At 28.6% G+C, this 23,001-nt stretch overlaps 1 protein-coding gene across 1 annotated transcript; it reads right to left on the bottom strand.

Moving 5' to 3' along the window:
• Window positions 1–8,188: 8,188 nt before the first annotated feature.
• On the bottom strand, window positions 8,189–14,085 carry LOC101212925 (potassium transporter 6). Its single transcript, XM_011657336.2, has 8 exons — window positions 13,248–14,085; window positions 12,639–13,131; window positions 12,482–12,535; window positions 11,051–11,311; window positions 10,901–10,953; window positions 9,944–10,067; window positions 9,594–9,848; window positions 8,189–9,493 (listed from the first exon to the last, which is right to left on the bottom strand). The coding sequence occupies exons 1-8, from the start codon at window positions 13,293–13,295 to the stop codon at window positions 8,424–8,426; spliced, it is 2,358 nt and encodes a 785-aa protein (XP_011655638.1). The 5' UTR covers window positions 13,296–14,085; the 3' UTR covers window positions 8,189–8,423.
• Between the last annotated feature and the right edge of the window lie 8,916 nt (window positions 14,086–23,001).

The following is a 23,001-nucleotide window of genomic DNA, read 5'->3' as shown; positions in this document are numbered from 1 at the left end:
CTCCCATCTTTACTATAAAAAAAGAAGTTATAGAATAAATTTTATTTTTAAAAGACATTAAGAATGTCATGTGACAATTTTTCTTCGTGTAGTAGGGGGTGAGCATGATAGCTCGAAAAACCTAGTCGATCGACCAAATCGAAGTTGGTTAGTTGGAAAAAGAGAGGGATCGATCGAGGTTGGTTTTGAAAAGTTTCAAATCGATAATTTTTAAAATGTATTTTTAAGTGTTAAACCGACAATTTGACACTTTACCAAATCAACTGTCGTCAGCTTAGACTCTATTAAATTAAAATAAAATAAAATTTCCTATGTACAAATATTTAATTGACTCATCTAAATGTTTCGTTTGCTCGTTTTTATATTATTTATTTTATAATTTCTTTTATGTATAGTGAAAAAATTAAAACTTTTATCTTGAAGTTAATAGTATCGATGATATGTCAATTATGCTATAGTTTTTTTTCTTTTTTCCTTTTATATTATATGCTTATGTGTCTTGTATTGAATGGTTATTAAATTGGTGGTGTTACCAATATTCCACGTCAACATTTAGCTAACTATACCACAACAGCTTACTATAATTAAGATAGGAAATCTAGAAGTGTTGAAACTTCCAACTTTAATAGTTGTATAGATACCATTTTAAAATTTTGCATTTAACTTCTATACATAATTTTGATCTCTATACTTTCAAATATTTAATTTTAATTTCTCTGACCGTCGATAAATTTTAAATTTAGTTTCTATTAGTATTTTATGGTAGCCTTTTTCATTTCTTCGCTATCATTTTTTGTAAATTTTTAGAAATTATTAACATGTTATGTGTTTTCTTTTGCATAAAAGTTATCGAATTATTTAGTTAATTTTCATTGAGGAATTAAATTTTAAAAAATCGTAAAGATAATAAATTTAAACACTTCTATTAACAAGTTTATTTGAGAGTGTCAATTAAAATACTAATTTATTTATTTGTTATAATATATATTTTTGTATTTTAAAACTTACGATATTATGCCCTAAAAATTGGGCTGAAAAAAGGTAAATGGGAAACGGAGAAAAGTGAGTGGGCGGCGAGTAATTTATTTATATATATATTTCCTTTGTTGTTGGGGGGAGGGGTAGGGGCCAGAAGGAGGAGCCGTGTAGGTGTTAAAATTAAAAACATTATCTTCCAATAGTGTATTTCCACACCCTTCCCTTTTTTAGTTATATATATTTCAAACACTATATAATAACATTAAGAATGTGATATTTAGGTCAAATCTTTATAAGCTCCTGTTAGGCCACCCTTTAAAAGCTACTTTTCTTTAATTTATTCTTACACCACAACCACCACAAATGTAACTATTAAACTTCGTTTTTCTAATTAAACAAACTTTAAACAACATACTTTTAACAAATATAATCGTCGTTACAGTTAGTTTAATCTAACTTTTTTTTAACTTTATAGAGTAATAATTTTGTTTGTTAATACTTTTAATGTTGGTTATTGTATTTAAAATGATACACATTGTGAATATATTTTCAAAGTTTTATTAAAACATAACAAAGTCAACAATAATCTAAAAATAAAAAATGGTATTTTTTTATTGAATATAATTGTTGGGTTTTTTTTTTACTAGCCATGTAATTTAATTATATTATGCACAAAAAATCCCATTGAAAAGATAATGTGTATAATGCTTTTTTAATAATATCACATATTGTAAAATTTGTTGTCTTCTTCTTTTTCTTTTATCTATTTGTTTTATGTTATCCAAATGGCTTTTGTTCACACAATAGTCCAAATTATGAAAATCTATTCATGTTTTTTAAATATAAGTTTAATACCATTCTATTTGTATCGTTATTAAAAAAACTCTTAATTTATCGAGAGGTTTATTACATCATTGTTTGCATTACTCACATATAATAATTATCAACTTCCCTATCTACTTTCTTCTATAATAATTATCAACTAAACTCTTTAAAAAACCTAACTAATAAAATAAAATCACTAAATCGATCAACTCCAACATGTCTGTGTCTCAATAACTCACGTATTTTTATGATTATTTCTCTTTTATTATTATTATTATTTAAATTACTCTGGCTCGATACGACTTGACTAAAAACATGTCCAAAAAAATAGAAACTTAAATATAAATAAAATAAGCAATAGTGAGATTTCACATGCATGGCCAAACAAGTTGATTATATGTAAAAGTACTTCTACCAAAAGGTTCCAAAATTCACAACTCAAAAACTTAGGTCAATTTTTTTTTCTTTTGGCAAAGTCGAAAAAGCCCTCAATACGATTAAGCTGCAAAGTTTGAAAGTGCTGTTGTTGGGGGTAGGAAAAAGTGCATAATTATCATAAAAAAATAGTTAATTAATTTTTCTAATATATGTGTATGTGTATCATTATAATGTAATTATTTATGATTATCTTTGCTTAAAAGAAAAACACACTGTATTATAATAATGATTACAAATATTTTTCATATTACCCACATCCGCATGCTTCACCACAACTGACTTTTCATAACCTCAAACACTAAAATGGCCATTCGAAAAAACAATAATTATTGTATTTCTTTTTTTACTTTTTTTTTCATTTATTTATTTATTCATCCAATCGCCAACCAAAACTCATGAATTAAAATAAAGAAAGAAATAAATAAATAGATCCTTTTTACCTGCACGAAAAGCAATATAATACATATTAAGTTGATTTGTTTGAATACTTAATTTAATGAAAGAGATTAAAAGAATAATAATTTGTTGATTACGAGTTTCCACGTAGCCAGGCACAGTACGAGCTTATCACAAGATTATCACAAGATTAGTCATCTTTAATTGGATAGCGATGGGATTTGGCGGTATTAATGAAATGAAAATTTGATGGTTAACGTTTCCGGTTCTTAATAACCCAATTATGGAATGGATAATATCTATATCTAAATCAAATAAAACAATTAAGGAATTAATTGAGGGCTAATAATGTAAATCAACAGAAAAGGGGAGAGGGTAATTTGGTAAAATAACACAGGGGATAAAAATGGTATGAATTTAAAAGTGGTATGTACAAAGAAAGACAACTGGAAAACTCAAGGCACTTTGGGGGAAAACTAGTGCATCTCACCTACTGCCCATAATATAAATTATTTGTATATTTTTACATTAATTGAGAAAATTCTCCAACTTACCTATCTATCAAAATATGTTAGGTTGTTATTAGGGTTACCATTTCAATCAAATCATCACTTAATTATTTATGGTTGGTTTAGTATATGTATGTATCGAGAAATAGAAGTTGGTCGATTGGCTGAATTTTTTTAAATAAATTTTTCGATTTTTAATCTTTCAAACTAACGTTGGCGTAGTTCTCCGATCAACCGGCCAATTTTGGTTCGATTGGCTTGGCTTGGCTTGATTTTTTTATATATGGTGCTCACCTCTAGTTGTTACTGTTGTAGAGAATGATGGTTAAAAGAAATGAATTGATTCTTTAGGCAATTGAAAGAAAAAAACAAGATATAATTTTAGAAAACCTAATATCAAATTGGTTTATATAGTGATTAAATTGATAGCTTAGGCAACATGACAGTTAACTAGTTAAGTATGTTGATTTTGTGTCTTACTTATATATATATAATAGGGAACATGACACGAGTTAAATAGATTCACAAAACTTCACAACGGGATAACAAGACACGACGTTTCACAACCAAAGTAAAAATTCAGAAACCTAAGACAACGATTCTCTTTGCGCACCCCTATGAAAATGTTTTTAAGATCACAATTTGTTCATTATCTATCTTATATTTGATCATCAAGTTTAAACCCCAATATAATTAAGAGAAATACATTATCCTCTAACCACACACAAATAAACAAATCATTTATACAATTAACAAACAATAATAATAGGATAAGATGGAAAATGCAAGTTGTAACCACTAATGCATCAACTACTTAATTCTATGGTCAACTAAGAAAACCACATATTTAATAGAAAAACACAACTAGGATCATTTGCAAGGATTATGTAAACTATTTGAGTTTTAAAAAATCATCTTTTAAAACTATGAATCAAACGGATAGTGTAACTAATATTTTTGTGTTTGAAATTTTCGTTCATCTTAACTTTTAAAATAATAAATAACATTGACATTTTAATTTTTTTTAAAAAAAAGGAAAAAACAGATAAAAACGAGAGTGGCAGTTAGGTAAATATGCAAATGAAAATGCGTATTTCTAACAAATTTTTTTCATTTAATCAGTCATAAAGAAGTATTCAACGTTAGTTTACTGTCTATACAAATTTTATTATAGATATATTGAATCCAATGAAAATTATTACAATTATTTAATAATATCGATAAAATAAATTAAGAATTAGACGGATATATTTTTAATTTTAAATTTTTGTTATAGAGTGAGTGAGGGTAAAAAAGGGAGTTTAAATTTGGAGGATTGGGGTGCAGGTGCTGGACCTGACCTGGCTGGCTCCTGGCTGCTGCCATTTTCCTCGTCCCAGTGGGCTATGTACGAAAAATGAGGCCACGTGGAACATTCCCAGAGGATTGGGCCCAACATACCTCGGAGACCTAACTTGGAAGGAGGGAGAGGGACCCACTGGGGGGCTTAGGCCCTATCCACAGGAAGGGAACGGATAATGGACCACAAGTGGGGAGTAGACATGTGCACACCACGTGAGAGAGTAGTGGTGGGGCCCCCATGGAAAAAATAAAAATGAAATTGGGCTGATGAAGTTTATCCATTTGCCGCGTTTTACGGGCATATCGATGCACACTTGCCTACGACGATTAAATCCTTCCTTTCTTTTTCATTTTTCATAAATCTTTATCAAATTTGATTCGTGAATGTTGTAGTTTTTTCATTTTGAAAATACACGTTTAAGAAACTACCTTTTTTCTTTTCCAACCTTCACTTATAGGTTAAAAATAGTAATAGAATGATTATAATAATATTAAGAAGGAGAAGCATAGTATAGTATATAGTATATAGTATAGTGTTGTGGTGAGAGGTGGAGGTGGGTCCCAACTGTATGTGGAATGTTCCAAACGTATCTTTCACGCCTTGGGTATCAAATATCAATATTATTCTCCCCTACCCCAAACCCAAAACTTAACGCTCCCTCATTTTCATCTCTATCATACCCTAACAAATAAATCATATTATTATTTTCATCTCTAAATTACCAAATTTATTCAGTCTTAGTATGAATTAAGTTTTGTGGTTTTTCTATTTTCATAATCCTCTTTTTCTATTTATTTTAACATCCCAATATTTTATATAACTAAATCAATTTTGAATTTTGTGTTCATAATCTTCATGAGGATTATATTGATCACTGGGGCTGCCTTATAGAATCATTTACAAACGATCTTAACCGCTTTTTGGATTTTACAAAAACATATTTAAATTAAATTCGTTAGAGCCACTTTTGAAAAAAAAAACAAAAATACATCAATTCATGTATTTAAAACCAATTTTATTCTTTATTTTCTAATTGTTTTTTTATAGATACGTTGACGTTTTTTAAAATAGTATACATGGTTGATTTTCTTTTTTAAAAAATATTTTTCTTATATTTAAAAATTAATTTATAAGGAGCAAATTTTATCACCAAACAATAAATTTAAATTAATCTGTTTTTTATAATATTAATTTGAAATGAAAATGAGACGTTTTTGTGTTTATTTACACCGTTATAATTGATTATTTTAAGAGGACAACAAATATTTTAAAAAGTATAACAATTCCAAACATAGCCCAAGTCTGTAATAGGTCTTGAAGTCATCTAATAAGTTTTATAATAAGAAATTTTGTTTTTAATATATTCAGTACTTGTTGGAACTTTTTAAATAGCTTTTAAAACTTTGACCATTTAATTTCGTGTTTCACGTCTTCATTTTTCTTTTTTTAATAATTGCTAAAAACTTATTTAAGCAATATTTTCCATGCTGATTTGACCAATTTTAAATTTAGAATTTTAGTATATATTTTTAAAGATTTAATTCTTTTTATAGTAAGTTGTAATTATAAACAAACTTTTAATTACTCAAAATTAATGATAAAATAGATTTTATTCATTTTAGAATAAGCAGGTTGTCATATTACTATTCAACACAAAGTTAGGAAACTAAATTTTGATTCAAGTTATTGTGTAGCTTATAATAATAGTTTCATATACCTATTTATTTGTGTAAGATAGGAAAGTTGAAAGTGTTCATTTAATATAAGGTTAGAAATTTGAAAATGTATAATGAATATTCTATGAACATGGTCAATACATTGAGGCAGTAAAAGTAAAGTAAAAGTATGTATCTTTGTCACATTGACTTTGAATATCCAACACAGTTGGTTCCTTCCTGGAAGCTTCAATTAATCAACCATGCAATTTCGATTAAGAAAAAAAAAGTTGGTTTATCTAAATTTTCAACTTGTTCTTTCCCATGACAAAATAAAACATGATTATACTTTTCATTAATTGATTGTCACGTTAACATATCAAACATTATGGTATGTTTATTTTTCTTAATAGCTTTTGATGGATTTGTATGTTTACATTTTATTTAAATGAATGGGATGTAGAGTTGATGTAATTATTATCGTTTATAATTCTGATTTTGACTTTGTCAGAAAATGCTAAAAGTCTTTAAATCTTGTATTAATGATCTAATGGATGATGATATCTTATAAAGTCTGATTTTAAGCCTCACTGTACATTTTTGTTGAAATATCTTGATAACTTCCTTGTACCAATTGAGTTTTATTAAGAAACTTCACTATTTCATGAGTGGGACTTTTACTAACTTATTTAAGTAAAAGCATTTATTTGACAAGTATAAATACTTTATTGTAAAAATTTATTTATACATATTGATACAAGAAATCACAATAATATGTAATTACCTTTTGTCACGCTACAATAAATATGTAATCATCAATATGAAAAATAATCATAGAATTACATAATTTACCTAATTTTGTTAAAATATTATTTCAGTTTTCCTTTTCTGAGTTCCTTTATTTTGGTCAATATATTTTAATAGTTTATTGTTTTTTATCTTAAGCATAAAATACCAATTAGAAATTATAATACTTTCTTTTGATAAATTTACCATACTTCATATTTTATTAACATTAGTGTGAAGTTTGGATTTAGATTAAAAAAAAAAAAAAAAAGGAAGAATTTGAATTAAAATGAATAGGCACGTTGCATTATTTTTATTTATTTATTTATAAAAGTAGGGCCGCCGGTCCGCCACCTCTGACGTGGGGCAGCCACCGGGATGGTGACCAACCAGGCACCACCTTTTTAAACTATATTTTTCTTCCTCCACTTTATTTTTTAACAATAACTTTTAGTTTTCCAATTATTTGAATTTTAATTCTATAATTGTAAGTATAACTTTTATTTTATTGAAATTAAGTTTGAATCATTATAAATATGTATTAAAAATTATCGATTTTCCAAATCGAGTAAACTAATTATGAGGTATTCTCAACTTTAAAATATCCATAAATTGTTGGAGGTAAATTTTACACTAATTTTTTCGAGACTTAGAGTAAGAATGTTAATAAATAAGTAAATGTTTTTTCTAAATAAAAATTAAATTTGGATAGAAACTTAAAACCACGAGTTCAAGTAGAATCTTTCAGCTAATAATTCACAATTTTTTTCTAAAGAAATAAATAAATAGAAAAGGGTATAATATAAAAACATTTAATTAAGAGATAGGGAACAAACATATCTATTGTCGATATAGTGTACACATCCAAAGTGACATTAGAACGACTAATAATGTATAACCCAGATTAATTAGTATCCATTTATAACTATACACAATAATTTTTTTAAAAAATATATAAATAAGAATAATATGTTTGTTCTAAAATTCCCTTAAATTAATAAGTCCCAAAATCATACCTAACCTATTGCTGTTGTTAAGATGTCTCATTGACATTCTCAATTGTGACCAGACAACAAGTCAATAAAAGAATCTATATAGTGAAAAGCACAAGGAAAATTATTAGCTAATTTAATTAGTATATGTTTAAATCTAATTAATGGGTTGGATTACTACTTCCTACCAAAAAACGATATATATAAATAAATTTGAATCTTAACTCTAGTTAGGAAATGAGTAACATTAGTTACAATTAATACACATAAATGAAACTAATATGCATCTATATCAAAAGGTTAATTGAGTTATGTTAGTACAAAAAGTTTTTCTTAACCCTTTTTCATTAACAAAAGGATCGATTCTTTTCTTCTTCTCATTTTTCTCAAATCCACACTTTGAATTTTCTATGCATTTTTTTCCTTTTCCTTTTCATTATTTTACAGATATTACAGCTTTCTATACCCATATGTACATAGAAATATGGTACTATGGTCAAAATTAAACAAGATACATCATACCCACCTCAAGTGTTGATGATGAATGTGATAAACCTACTGGGAAGTCAGCTTCTCTGCTGTTTTTTCTCAAGAACTCGTAAATGAAGTCAATCGACACTCTTTTCAGCATGCTCGATCCTTGTTTTGCTTTCATGTGTGATCGTCCTAATATGTAAGCTACTCCTCCTTCTCTTGCTTCCCTTAGCTCCTGTAATTCTTCCATTGCATCAGTGTTGATTTTCGGGCTCTCGGGTAAGATGAAGCGTACTCTTTTTCTCAATTGGACTGGAGTTGGTGACCTTATTTCTCTTGTATCTGAAGCTTGGTACAGTTCTTCAGAGTCTTCCTCGTTATCTGTCTCGGCCATCTGAATCCTATCTTCATGGTTAGAAGATGTCCCAACGACTGACATCTTTTCACCGTCTTTATCAAAGTCCAGTTTACAATCACTGGACTGTGGAGTCCCTGATCTTATAAACTCTGCTATGCTGCATATAAGATCATTCTCAAACTCTACGTCGTCTTTGTGAACATCTCGATACCCATATCGTGCAATGCACCGATAGAGTCTGTATTCACTCGTATCAATACGACCAATTAGAAACCGTTCTTCTGGTCTAACGTGTGGCACTGGGACATGTTTGATGCAAAGGAAAACAAGAACTTGATGGAAGGCAGGGATATTAGTGACAAAGTGGGTGAAGATACCAGGGATACCCGAAACAAGCTCTGTCTGTACAACACCAATCCCACGGACTCTTACAATGCCTAAGCTGCGACCCAAACTAAGTAGCCAGTTAATAGAAACCTTGTTTTGGATGTCAAATTCAAACTTCTTAAGAGTTCCGTAGTGCCAGACATACATAACGATCAGGAATACAAAAGAAATCGCAATAGGAACCCAAGCTCCTTCAAGAAACTTTATGAGAGAAGCTGAGAAGTAGAGAGATTCAATGGTGCCAAAGAAGAAGATGAAGCCTATTGCAAGAAATACACTTCGGTGCCAGCACAGGACAATAACGAGCGACATCAAGCATGTAGTAACAAGCATCACAGTTATCACTGCCAAACCTGAAGACAAACGTTTTAAAAGAAGAGTTTTAGCTCAAAATAAAAGTGCAACAGACAGGCGATTGCTTTAATAGGTCTATAACCAAAAATAGAATCATACCTGAGGCATGGCCCAAGCGCTTAGTGTCTCTGAAACCTAAGGTAACTGCCAAGCATAACAGCATCAAAATCCAATTGACCTCTGGGATATAGATCTGACCGTGAACTTTCGAAGACGTATGAATAATTTTGACCCGAGGAAAGCAACCCAAAGCAGAGCACTGCTTTATAATCGAGAAAGTTCCGGTGATTATAGCCTGACTTCCGACTACTGCTGCAAGCACGGCAATTATAAGGACAGGCCACTTCAATTTATCTGGAAATAGAAAAGAAAATTCAATCAGCCAACTAACTCCCAATCATTAATATATCTGAGATCATCTTCATGGGGAAACCAATCTTAAAACCTACCAGGAACAGATACATAAAATCCAATTGGATGTTCATTTGAAGAGGGATGATGTTGAGACAGATAAGCAGCTTGCCCCATGTATGCTAGGAGAAGAGATGGATAAACCATAAAAGTGAAAGCAATCTGTATGGGTTTTAAGACAACATAAGTTAGAAAATGGTAGAGATGAACAAGGAACACTTCAGAAAAGCTAAACACTAATGCTATGATTAGCAACATTATACAGACTTTAGCAAGCACAAACTATTGCGAAACCAATCTCAAACATCAATTTTCAAATATGCAGGGGTACTGTAAAGGCTCAGTAAATGATGGGTTATCACTAATCTCAGTCAGAAGAACAAAGACCTCAGGTTATAGAATTCAAAAAGGAAGAGGCCCATAGTATATGAACCATCCTGGGTTGGCTTAGTGGTAAAAAAAGAGACATAGTGTCCATAACTAACTAAGAGGTCATGAGTTCAATCCATAGTGGCCACATATCTAGAAAACAATTTCCTACAAGTTTCCTGACACCCAAATGTTGCAGGGACAGGTGGGTTGTCCTAAAAAAAAGGTCATAATGATCAGAGAAAACTGCATATTGCGTCTTAATATGGAGAAAGCTCTTGTGAGAAGCCATCTTTCCAATTTATGAGAGCAAGTCCATCCGAGGGAATTACATTACACACAGAAATTAAGACAAATGGACTGAAATGGAATAGTTATATGAATAACACGTATAAAAGGAATTCATTAAACAGATAAAGAAAGGTGATTGCAGGAATTCGCCCCATCAACCCTCAGTAACAATGAGATGCATGAGATAGTCATTTAAAGAAAGGATTTGGAAAAAATAGACAAAATTGCCTTGTACTTATGCTACAATAAGTGAGAAGAGAACCGTATCGTTATTGCATGGTTTACAAGAAAAGTCCTCACTAGTAGTAGAAATAGATCAAAATTCAAAATTGTACCTTAATTGACAACTGAGAAAAATGACCAAGGTCAGCAAACATCGCTTCCGAACCTAGAAAAATAAGAACATACCATATGTGATTAACAAGCAAATGACTTTGCTTGAAATGATACAACATGATAAATCAAACCAAATGTGTGAAATTTACCAGTAATGCACAACATTATTCCACCAAGTGACATCCAGCCTCCTTTTTGGGTTTTCTTAAGAAATTGGAACATGTAACGAGGAGAAATTGCTCTATAAACACGGGGATTCCAATGGATAATATTGTAAAGGCCAATAACACTAATACACAATAGCCAAACTATCACTATGGGAGCAAACAAGAAGCCAATCCTGTGCGTGCCATAGTGCTGAAGAGCAAACAGGCATATCAGTACGATGCATGCAATTGGGATCACTATATCTGCAGGAACATCGATTTACATGAGACGAGTTGGACATCGTCCAATATCAGGAATTATAATACAGAAGTAAAGGAAAAAATTTGAAGGGGTGATGTACTGGTTGAATAAGAAAGAAACAAAATAATCGAGCAGATTCGATGAACTATCTTCTATCTTCCTTTATTGAAAATAGTCAAAATAGCTTAGTATCTCTCCTCATAATAGAACAACACCCCCACCCAGTATCCCAACTAAAAATCATTACTTGCAATGACATTATATACTCCGTACATTTGGATAGTGATATGGAAGTAGTTAGTAATAGACTATTGTGACAGCAAATAAGGCACTACAGAAAATGAATACTCATTCACCATAAATCATAAAAGCAGGTTGAAGGATCAAATAATCATTAAATGTTATTATTTCTATAATCAAAGCATAAGCTTGAATAGTGATTTCTACTTTGATTTCCATACTTATAATTTAACTAAGGTGCATGCCTAAAAGGGGCGAAGCATTTCTTTCTAGCAGTCAAGAAAAACCAAAAAGCTCCCTTAAGCAAAAGAGAGAGGCCAAATGGCTCCAAGTTGCTGGCACTCGCACAGTTACTACCCTTGCTTAATTTTTCAACCTCATTCCTAAACTGCAAGTTTCTATTTTCTCCCATTCATCTAACTATTCTTCATCATTTAAGTCTTTTTCCCTACTTCTTAGTGAAAGAGAGGAATCATACTGCCAAAGTACAGTCTTCTACACAGTGCTTCCCTCTTCTCATACACTACCCTCCAACAGTTATATAAGTAGTGGGATGTGTTAAGTCCTATCCCATACAGTAAACAATTCAATACAATATACTGCAACTTGGGGTGAGACTTGTCAAGATGGTCTCCCAAGTTAACATAAGATGGTCTCCCAAGTTAGCATAGCAATAAATATTGTTGACAACTGTTTGTGATGATTGCATAACATATGAAAGCAATGGACAGTGACCTCACATTCATAAGAAGACAAGTGAAGTTGGATGCTCAAAAACAACATTTTAAAACAATATCCAACAGTTAGGACAAAAAAATTGATAGAATTCAGTTAATGGAAAACTTTCTCCCTCCCCATCTCCTCTGTGAATTTTTTTCTCAGAAACAAACAAGATTAATTCCAATTAAACACAAGCAAGTGTAGATTCTTACATTGGTGATGTTCTTTTGCCATGGTATGCTCAAGACCAGAAACCGCCGAAAGAACTGACAGGAAGTTAAAACAAGAAATGAATGATAAACAAGCATCCAATTTAAGAAACCTAACAGAAGAAAATTGAAACATTGATTGAATGTTAGAGATGATTACCAGAAATAGCTGGAGTTAAGATGCCATCCCCTATCACCATGCAAGTCCCAATTAAAGCAAGAACAAGCAAGAATTTCTGCAGAACCCGACGCTTTTCTAATGCTGATTTGAGTTTAAATCCAAAACTTTGTTGAGATGGTGGACCAAGGACATTCATCTTATACTCAGTAAGTTCAGAATCAGCCAACTGGGTATTAGGCAATGAGCTAACTCGAGCATGTCGACACAGTAACGAATACAGAGCAAATGTCCCACCCTCCCCATTATCATCAGCTTTAAGAACGATAAATATGTACTTGAGCAAAGGAACAATGGTGAGAGTCCAGAAAACAAAGGACAAAACCCCATAAATCTCATCGTTGCTCTTGGTATGATTGATATCTTCTTCTGCAAAAGTGTTCCTATACACATATAAAGGCGAAGTTCCCAACTCTCCATAAACAACCCCAAGACTCTGATAAGCCATCATCAAAATCGTCTTCCATGAATCTTTCTACAGAACAAAAACAGTAAAATCGACATGGGTTTCAAGTGAAATCACTAAAAAAAACGAATTGAAATGAAAAGGAGAGAAGTTAAAATGCATGTAATAGAATGTACAGAACTGACCTTCGCGTTCTTTTCATTAACAACTCCACTTTCCAGATCCATAACCATAGAAGGTTCAAGTTTTCAAAAGTTGAATAGAAGCATTTTCAACTCAAAAACTCAAATCTCTATTTGGGGGAAACTTTATACGGCTACAAGACACCGTCCTCAAACAGCTTTTAGAGAGAAGGTAAGAAGACGGATAGCGAAACAAAAAGTATTTTAAAAATCCCAGATCCACGATGAGTTGCCTACGAATGCCAGATACTGAAGAAACCCATTTTTTTATTTCTCAAAATTCAATAAAAAAAATTCAACCAGAAAACTCAACAAAAACGAAAATGCAAAACGCCCTTTACTACTTTGGAGAAAATACAGGAATATACTAACAACACAAAAGTCTCTGCAACACTAAAATGAGAAAAAAAGAACAAAAATACACAAGCATATATATATTACACTTACGTGTCTCTATAATGAGAGAAAGAAAGGGATGTGTGGAGAACGAACACGAAAAGAAACAGAAAGAAAAAAAGAGAAGAAAACCCTTTGAAAATCAGAGAGAATATTTTTCGTAATCATTCAGAAAGGGACTAAGAAATGAAGATTTTAAATGGGGTTAATCTTAAGCTCTACTTTAATGTAAGAAAATGAAATTTCCAGTGTGAAGCAATAAAACCCACTTGAGTTTTCGAGAGTCAAAGTGGAAGAAGTAGAAAGAAGAAGAAGAAGGAAAGAAGAGCAACCAACCGCTATTTTCTTCTTCAACACTTGTTTTAACAATTTAGCGAAGAAGAAGAAGAAGAAGAAGATAAAGAACTAGAAGTACATTCCTTTTTGTCTGATTTTGGAGGACAGATGTCAATGAAAATTTGCAATTAGTCCTCCTTGTTTACCAGAAAAGAAAATGAACTCAGTGAATTTTGGGCCGAGTTGACTCAACATATTGATGACGTAACTGACATGGAAGTGCTGCACATAACCATGCCAAATTCCCAACCACCGATTGAGACTGCTTGGATATTCATTCTTCAGGGGAAGAACAGTTACGATTTTGAAATCAAAATCAAAATCAAAACTTTGACTAAACAACAGGGTTAAAACTTAAAATGGTATCAGATTAACAATAATAATAATAATAATAATAAACTTATTTAATTCAAGGGTTTTGTTGTTTATGATGTTTATATGACCCAAAAATTCCATTAAAAAAGGGGGAAAAACTAGGAGAGATCTACAAATAGAAACCAAGTCAAAGTTTTCAAGCAATTGTTCATGAATGATAAATTAAAGAACATTAAAAGAATGGAAGTTAAAGTGTTTCTGAGAAGGAAATTTTGATTAGTTCTTTGGGTATTGATCAAGTTTGGAAATTTTGGATGGCTTTATATGAAAAGAACAAAGGGAAATTTGGATGTATTCTTGTTTGAGGGAATCCTTTTCAAGTGAATTTCATTTAGTTTTGTATTTTTCTATGATTCCACATTTTAGGGGATGAAGCCCATTCCCTGTTATTATTTTCTATTATCATTATATTATTTTATTGATCATCCAAAAATCAAAACAATTAAATCAAATACCAAATGAAGATTAGACTTTTTTACTTTTACGATTCAAATTGAATTCAATTACATGCAATCCCACCTCTATTAGTTAGTTTTAATCCAAAACAAAAGCGTCTTAAATTAACCATAAATAACTTAATTAGTAGTTTAATTAAGATCATTATTTATATCCTTTTTTTCACTTTACAAATTTAATTAGTCTCACACGAAAAAAAAAAAAAAAGGATAATTCAAATCCTTTGATTCTTGTCTTGATGGCATAAAATGATGTTATTTGAAGATGTAATTTTGTTTACTACTTTATCTACAAAGGATATATAATATTTTTTTATGTATATATAAATCCTCCAACCCTACACCCTCTCCACAAATCATATCATATAATATAATTTTGTTAAGTAGGTATGCATCCTTATTTTATTGTTCCTCTTAAAAGCAATGACCAATGGGATGTTCAAAGATCAAAATAAATTATGATATATAGTTACATATGGTAGTGTCCACTATGGAACTAAGTCTTGTATTAATTTAACATCAAATTTACCTAAAAACATCAAATCAACATCTTTCCTCACCACTATAATAATTCACATATTCTTCTTTCCACCCTAGTTTAGGTCTTTTAGGCACTTGATGATATCATTAAATTTGTTGTACGAGCCAAGCAAATTCACACCGTCGATTTATGTTGTTAGGGTAATTTTTGTTTGTTTGTTTGTTTACCCACAACGTACAAAGTTTGAACTTTGAAATTGACCGTGGTGCAAATTCATGTTAGTTAAATTACGTTCACGATGTTTGAAATTTAGATCACCAAAATAATTTCGAACTATATCATCTTTTTACGACGAAATGATATTAGGTTTCTATACATGTATTGAACATGCACGTATTTTCGTGAGTTTGGTATCGATATAAAACATGAATCGATATTTTTATTTTGTTAGAAAATAAAATCCATAAAGTACATAAAATAAAGAGATTTTTTTAAAAAAACTTATAAACTAATTAAACTTCATATAACAAAATTCATTACACTTAATTTTTCGATAAGGTGTAAATATTTATCAAATGTTATGTTTTTTTACAACTTTTTAATATAAAAATACTAAATAATATTTATATTCACTGTCTACTTATCTTGAAAATAGTAGAATGTGTTATTCACAAATTTATTTTAATTTTGTTTGTTGTCTTTATAATTGTTCTAATCCAAATTCATGTTTTATTGGAATTTTCATTCAAATTTATGTAAAATTAAGATATCAATAGTTTAATTTATAAATCTCAAATGTAAAAGAAAAAAATATTCATTAAAAAGAAAACATTATTATATAAATGTTTTATTAGATATAAACAAAAACGTTGAACGAAACAACTCATAATAAAAATGTCAAAACAATACAGAAAGAGATCTGTTTGTTAAGATGGAAGAACAGAAGAAAAGAAAGAAAGAAATTAGCATTGTGATTATGGGGAAATTGTATTGAATGAAGAAAGAAATCAATATTGATTTTATCTTTTTAAGATTTGGGAAGAAGAGAAAAAAAAAGAAGGAAATTAAAAGGTGAGAGAGTACTGTGGTTTTGGTGGCTATAGAAAGGTTAGTACTTAGTATCACATAATAGAAAGAATGTAATCATTTCATCAATTTAATTATAAAAAAACCATAAAAAATGCATAGGATCTTCAAATACCTTTGAATTATAAAGCAAACAAAAAGTACCTTTGAATTTAAGTTTAATTAAATGCATAGGATCTTCAAATACTTACTTCCACAAAAAATAACATATCATTACACTCTAAATTAATTAAAACATAAACTTAGAGTTCAAATTCAAAACACAATTTTATATTTTTAAGTTTATGGTAAAATACGGTGTTCGACCACGTAAAGAAATTGATTTTAGAAAAATAAAAAACCAGTCAAAATTGATTTTTGAAGCGTCGCTACTTTAGTGAATAATGAAAATTACCACCTTGTTTTATATGTTTTGAAATACCAGAAATATCATTTTTTTTTAGTAATTTGATAGTTTTAAAGTCATCTTTTGTATCAAATTATATTTGATTGTTTATAGTTCAATTTACAAAATCAATTATACCTAAAGCTATTTTTCCTAAAATCACTACTCCAACTATCACTATCAAACACACCCTAAAACATAAAATAGAAGATAAAGTGCCTGAGTCCATCAACTATTAAATTTCTAAAAGAAAGAAAAAAATCACGTCAATTATCGTCGAATTAAGTTTATATTAACATGACCTCCACGAAAAGATAATCGATAAATGGGTAAAATTGAGAAAGTGGTAAAACGTAAAAAGTAATTTTGGATGGTTTGTTGTTAGGTTGGTGGGATAGACACTCATAATTTATTTGACTTCTAAATTTCAACCTCCTTATATTCTTTGCTCTATCTATCTTTGATTTATACAAAAGATTGAGGGTTGAAAAATAGATACCAAAATAGTTATACTTGTAACACCAATTTTTATATATTCGACAACTAATCTTGCTTTTTGACTACCTTAAACAACAAAAACGAAATGAAAGTATGAACGAAAGTGACGTACCAAATTATTCAAAATATAAGTATAGTTCAATTAACATATTTTGTATACAAATTTAGATGTTAAAAGTTCAAAACCTTTCTTTAATGTTTAATTCAAGCATTTACGTTTGTTCATAATTAATATTTTTTTATTCGACCAAGTTATAAAATACTCGAGAAAAACTGTTAAACATCAAAATCCCTCTACCTGAATTAAATAAAGTAAATGCTAATATAGTTAATTATATGTTTTATTGTATTTAAAAAGAATCAATTGGATGAATAATATTAGCATATGATATGATATGATGTAAGAGCTACACAATTAGGTTATCTCCATTTACATAAAGTTGAACCTAAATATGAAGTATTCTATTTTCATAACTATTTTTTGTGTCAAAGGAAGTCATTTTGGTTCCCCAAATTTCTTCATTTCCAATTCATCAATTTCAACATTTTTCTAAAACCTTCTTTTTATTTATTATTATTTTCATAAATCTAAAAGGAAATTTATACCATAAAATAGACTTTACTTGTTTGAAACTTTTGTACAAATGGAAAAGAAATTTCAGAACATAAATTTCTAAAAAAAGAGAACGTAATGAACAATTATTATAATACGTACGTAAACTAATCAATATCTTGCAAGCAGCTTTTTTATTATAGACTTGAGCAAAGAAAAAATTAGTTATATAATTTAATTGATGTCTTGTATCTCTACTTAAATTCATCTTATTCGTCACATTCTAATCTTGTAAGCTCTAATTAATCAATATTACCATTTTTATTTTATTTTTCAATAATAAAGTTGATTAATATATCTAAAAAGAATGTAAAATTTGACCTGATTTAAACATTGTTATCTTCTCTATCTAAATGTTATAGATTCAAATTCCCACTTACACATATTAATAAGCCAGTCGAATTGAAGCAAAAATCTAAAACAAGAAATTTAATATCGAAAACTATTTTATTTTAAAAGTTAGAAAACAAAAATTTAATAATCAGATTTTCTTCTTCCCTTGTTGTCTAAAAATTTGTTTTGCATTTTCAAAATTCTGCCAATAAAGCCAATAATAATTCTTTCATAGTTTCATAAAAAATGAAAAGTAATCCAAAGTTGTAGAAATATTTAGATATAAAATGAAGTGAAAAATGGTTTCATAAGTAAACAAGACAAGTGTCAAGTGGTGCCCCATCAGGTATAGTGGCTGATGATAGGTTATCAGAATTGGTCAATATTAAACAACTTCCCTTTTTCCCATTACCAACTTTATTTTTTTAATTAATTTTAATTATAAACTTAGGCTAATTAATCAAGTTAATTAAACAAACCAAAGTTTATGTGACCATTCAATGAGATTCCCAATTCTCTTCTAAACTTTTGTCAACACCACATGTCTCACAATTTCATTTTTTTACATATTTTTTTAAATACCAAACTCTTTTTTATATATATGTATATTACTGAATTAATGCTTCCAAATCCAAACAGAATTTCTAGAAATAAATAATTAACTTTAATTCCTTCAAGAAAGCTGTTTAAAACTCAACAAAAATTGATTATGACATCTTTTTTCCTCTTTCTATACTGAGATATTCAATAAATAATTTTTTTTGTGACATCTGTTTTGTTAATTAATTAATTAATTAATTGAGAATTTCAAAGACGTCTTTTTACTTGATAGGTTCCATAAAATACGTGTGGATGATTGATGTATGTATATACCAAATCCTTTTTTTATTAAAATAAAGCAAATTATTAAAAAATAGTCCTTTTCTAAAAAAATTTTGGATTCATGTATTTGTTAGATGAATATTATTAAAAAAATTAATCTAAAACTTTGAAGGTTACCTAACGACCGAAAGGAAGACAACTATTACATATATTTTATATAGAAATATTTCCAAACGTAACAAAACGGTAGATTTAGTATGAGCTCGTTCGAATCTTTCTTAACTTTATCATCTTTAAACTATTTAACTTCCGGTAAGTTATGTATTCTTTTTAATATTTTAATTATTTATTTTTGTATTATTTCATTTATTTTATACACATTTCATAAACTAGTTCGTTATTTAAATTATGATATTCCTATTATTTATGATACAAGTGATAGATATATAAATCACTAAGATATACTATTGTTTAGGTTTATTTATATCATGATATATTGATATAAATAGTAATATATATTGGTGTGTAGTTATTTATTTGTGATATTATTTTACCATATTTATAAATGTTTTTTTAGAAGTTTTATAATTTAAAATAATTTCTATATATATATTTTTATATTGATTATTAGAAAAACCAAATTTATCACCAACTAAGCTTCCTATTATTCCAATAAAGTTGGAGGAATATTTGAAGCATCTTACCATTAGAGGAAATATATTGTTTAGCATATACTTATATGTTACCTAATTTAACATTTTGTGTGTACTCAAACATAATTCAATTTTAATATTCTTCCTATTATATATATCCTAATTATCACCAAATTACATCATTTTAATCTTTGTGTCGTTATATCATTTTAATCTTTGTGTTGTTATTACACGATGAGTTTATAATTTATCTTAACATTTGGTTCATGCCAATTGTTATTTTCAAATAACACTTACATTTACATTTATATGAACGAATGATAATCCACCTAATCATTCTTATATATATTTTCATGTTTTTGTTTTAAGATTGCATACCTTATAATTGATATTGCATTATTTATCAATAGTATACCAACAATAGATTTATCTTGTCTCTTTTTTTTTTGTTGATTTAAGTTCTTTTTTATTATTTTTTTTTTTTAAATTCGTCACTGCACGGAATCATTCTTCTTTTTGTCTTTTTATTGGTTATACTGGAGTTTCGATTTGAGTTTTGAACCTTTTTCCTCTTTGATTTTGTAGAGTCTTTTTTTCCCCTTTAAATCATGGAATTCTCATGTTGTATCATTGATGATAGAATTCTATCGACAATAATAATAATAAAATATCACGGACATGTTTTTAGTGATATGCTTATCTCAATGATTCTTTTCAATTGATGATATTTTCTCTATGAATACATAGATTGGACTATATCTCTACCGTTACTATATCATTTTATTTCTATATATTTTAACATACAACGTTATTAAAAGAGTTCATCATACATAGAAAATTCATTGATGTTTTAAATTATTTAAATTTATTTACAAAATGAGCATAATTCAACCACAATATCTTTAGATGATTATTTAACTAAATTTGGTGGATTATATTTGTAATTGTCTACCAACATGTTTGTTTGATATTGAGAATATGGGGGAACACTAAATAAGGGGAAATAATAATAATAGTTATTATTATTATAAAGTAAACTATTTTTTCTTATTAAAAAAAAAAATCAAGTGAATTTATGAAGAAAATAATAGTTTGTAGTAATTAATTAATTGGTGATGAGTAATGGAATATTGTGAACCTTTGGATTCCACGTAAGACAACACTATTTTTCATATCCTCAATCCTCATTAATAAAGTATAGGTTATCGATCACTATATTTATTCCTCCCTTTAATGCTTCATGGGATAACGTATTCTTTTTTCATTCAAACAACTGCTTCTTATATTACAAATTTGGTCACTTCATCAACCCTCCTTAATTCATTCAGTTCACTCTTTTTTACTCTCCAAAAAAACCTCATATTGTATATAATCTTGTTTGTTTCGTATCAATTCACATACGTAGTTTATTTAATAGTTCATATACTGTCACTCAATTCATAGTTGTTTCCTCATTAAACCATACATTATACTATAACGTTAAATTTAACATATTAGCGAGATGTTTTTTTCCTCTTTTTTTTTTATCGCTTCCTATAAGAATTTTCAAGAATTCAATATGATAATCAATTATATATATTAACATTTTTGTACAGAACTTAATTGAGAAAAGAAAATGACATAAAGCTGGATGTGGCCAAATGAAAGACAATAAATAAAGTTTGATAGAATCATAACATGGAGAGGGGAATTGTTGGTTTGGTATTTCCTTGAACTTTCGATTTTATTCTTTTTTTTTTTCATTTTAAATGATTTTGATATTTTTAAAAATATTTTATTTGTTCCCCATTTAATAAACAGGATGATTAAAATATTCCAATCTTACAAATATATCAATAAAATATCGATATTGATTGATATCTTCTTGTAAATTGAGAAATTTATATAAATAATATTTGAATTAACTTCCAAACCAAGCCATACGAGTATTTGAATTCTTATTGATTTTGGTAGACCCTAATTTATTATATTCCATGGATCCATATTGAGATATCAATATATATTCAATCCTCGATTAAAATAAGTAAAATTGTATGGTTGATTTTGAATTTAGATGTTTAATTAATCATCATAAATTGGTCTAGACGTGGTAATTAAATAGGAGGACACGACTTTTATTAATAGTTAAAAGTTATGAATTCGATTTATGGTAACGATTTATATAGAATTTAATTTAACGTGTAATGAGTTTTCTCAATATTTCAATAAAATAAATAACGCTTTTTTTTTATATGATTAAAGTTGTAACGTAACATCCCAAGGATTGTGTGCAAGTCAACAACAAAGTGTGGCATAGCACTTTTCCCATTCTTTTCCTTCTTTGGCGCATGGAAAAGATCCACACACATGACACACCATTCTCCCTTTCTTTTATTCATTTTTTCTTCTGTTATTTCACACTTGGCGGACACGGCCGACTCATCAACTTACCGTTTTGGAATATGTTTGATAACTACGTTTATTATGTTTTCCCCTAATGAACTCTAAATTAATTGTTTAATTATAGACTAAAGTGTTATGTTAAATTATCAATTAATGATTCATAATTGAAATTAAAGCTTCGTTTTCTTTTAGAATATTACAAAGTAATTAGTATGAATAACTCATATCGTTAAGATAAGTTTGTCTTTACTTTTACTCATTAAATCAAAGTTAAATATTAATAAAAAAGAATGACACGTTACACATATTAACAACAATAATAATAAAAGACGAGTAAGAAGTATCCCATGATCTAAAATATTATGCATGTCTTTGCTACAAAGTACTGCTTATGTCGTCAAAATCAAGTTTAATTTGAAAGTTAAAAATAAATAACAAAATTTCCCTTTCCCATCTTCCTAAATTTTGCAACATCGGTCAAATTAAATGTTTAAGAAAGTCAATGACCAAAACTTGAAGGTAAAATATATTGAAAAGTGAGAACCAAAGACATAATCTTTTCATTTAAGATTTTTCTAATTTCAGTCTATATTGGTAGTTTAAAGTCTTAATATATATAGAAACATAAAAGTTACTTTGACTAAATCAATTCCATGAGAGAAAAGTAAAATTTCAACGAGTTTGAAAATGAAGTGAATGTTGGTTCAAATATTCTTCATTGGTATCATAGTTTTAATACAATAACATTTCGTACCTATCAATCACCTTAAAAAGTAATTATCAATATTTTAATTAGTTAGCCTAAATAAAAGCACTTTGATTAGTGGCTTCAGGCTTTATTGAGACAAAAAAATTAAATATACTCCACTATATTTTAAAAAAATAATAATTAATTTATACTTATATTTATAACCTGTTTAATTAAATTTAAAAAGTATGATT

Source organism: Cucumis sativus, chromosome 5, assembly GCF_000004075.3.
Source record: "Cucumis sativus cultivar 9930 chromosome 5, Cucumber_9930_V3, whole genome shotgun sequence".
In the NCBI taxonomy this organism is placed as follows: Eukaryota; Viridiplantae; Streptophyta; class Magnoliopsida; order Cucurbitales; family Cucurbitaceae; genus Cucumis; species Cucumis sativus.
This window is presented reverse-complemented; position numbering and strand designations above follow the sequence as displayed.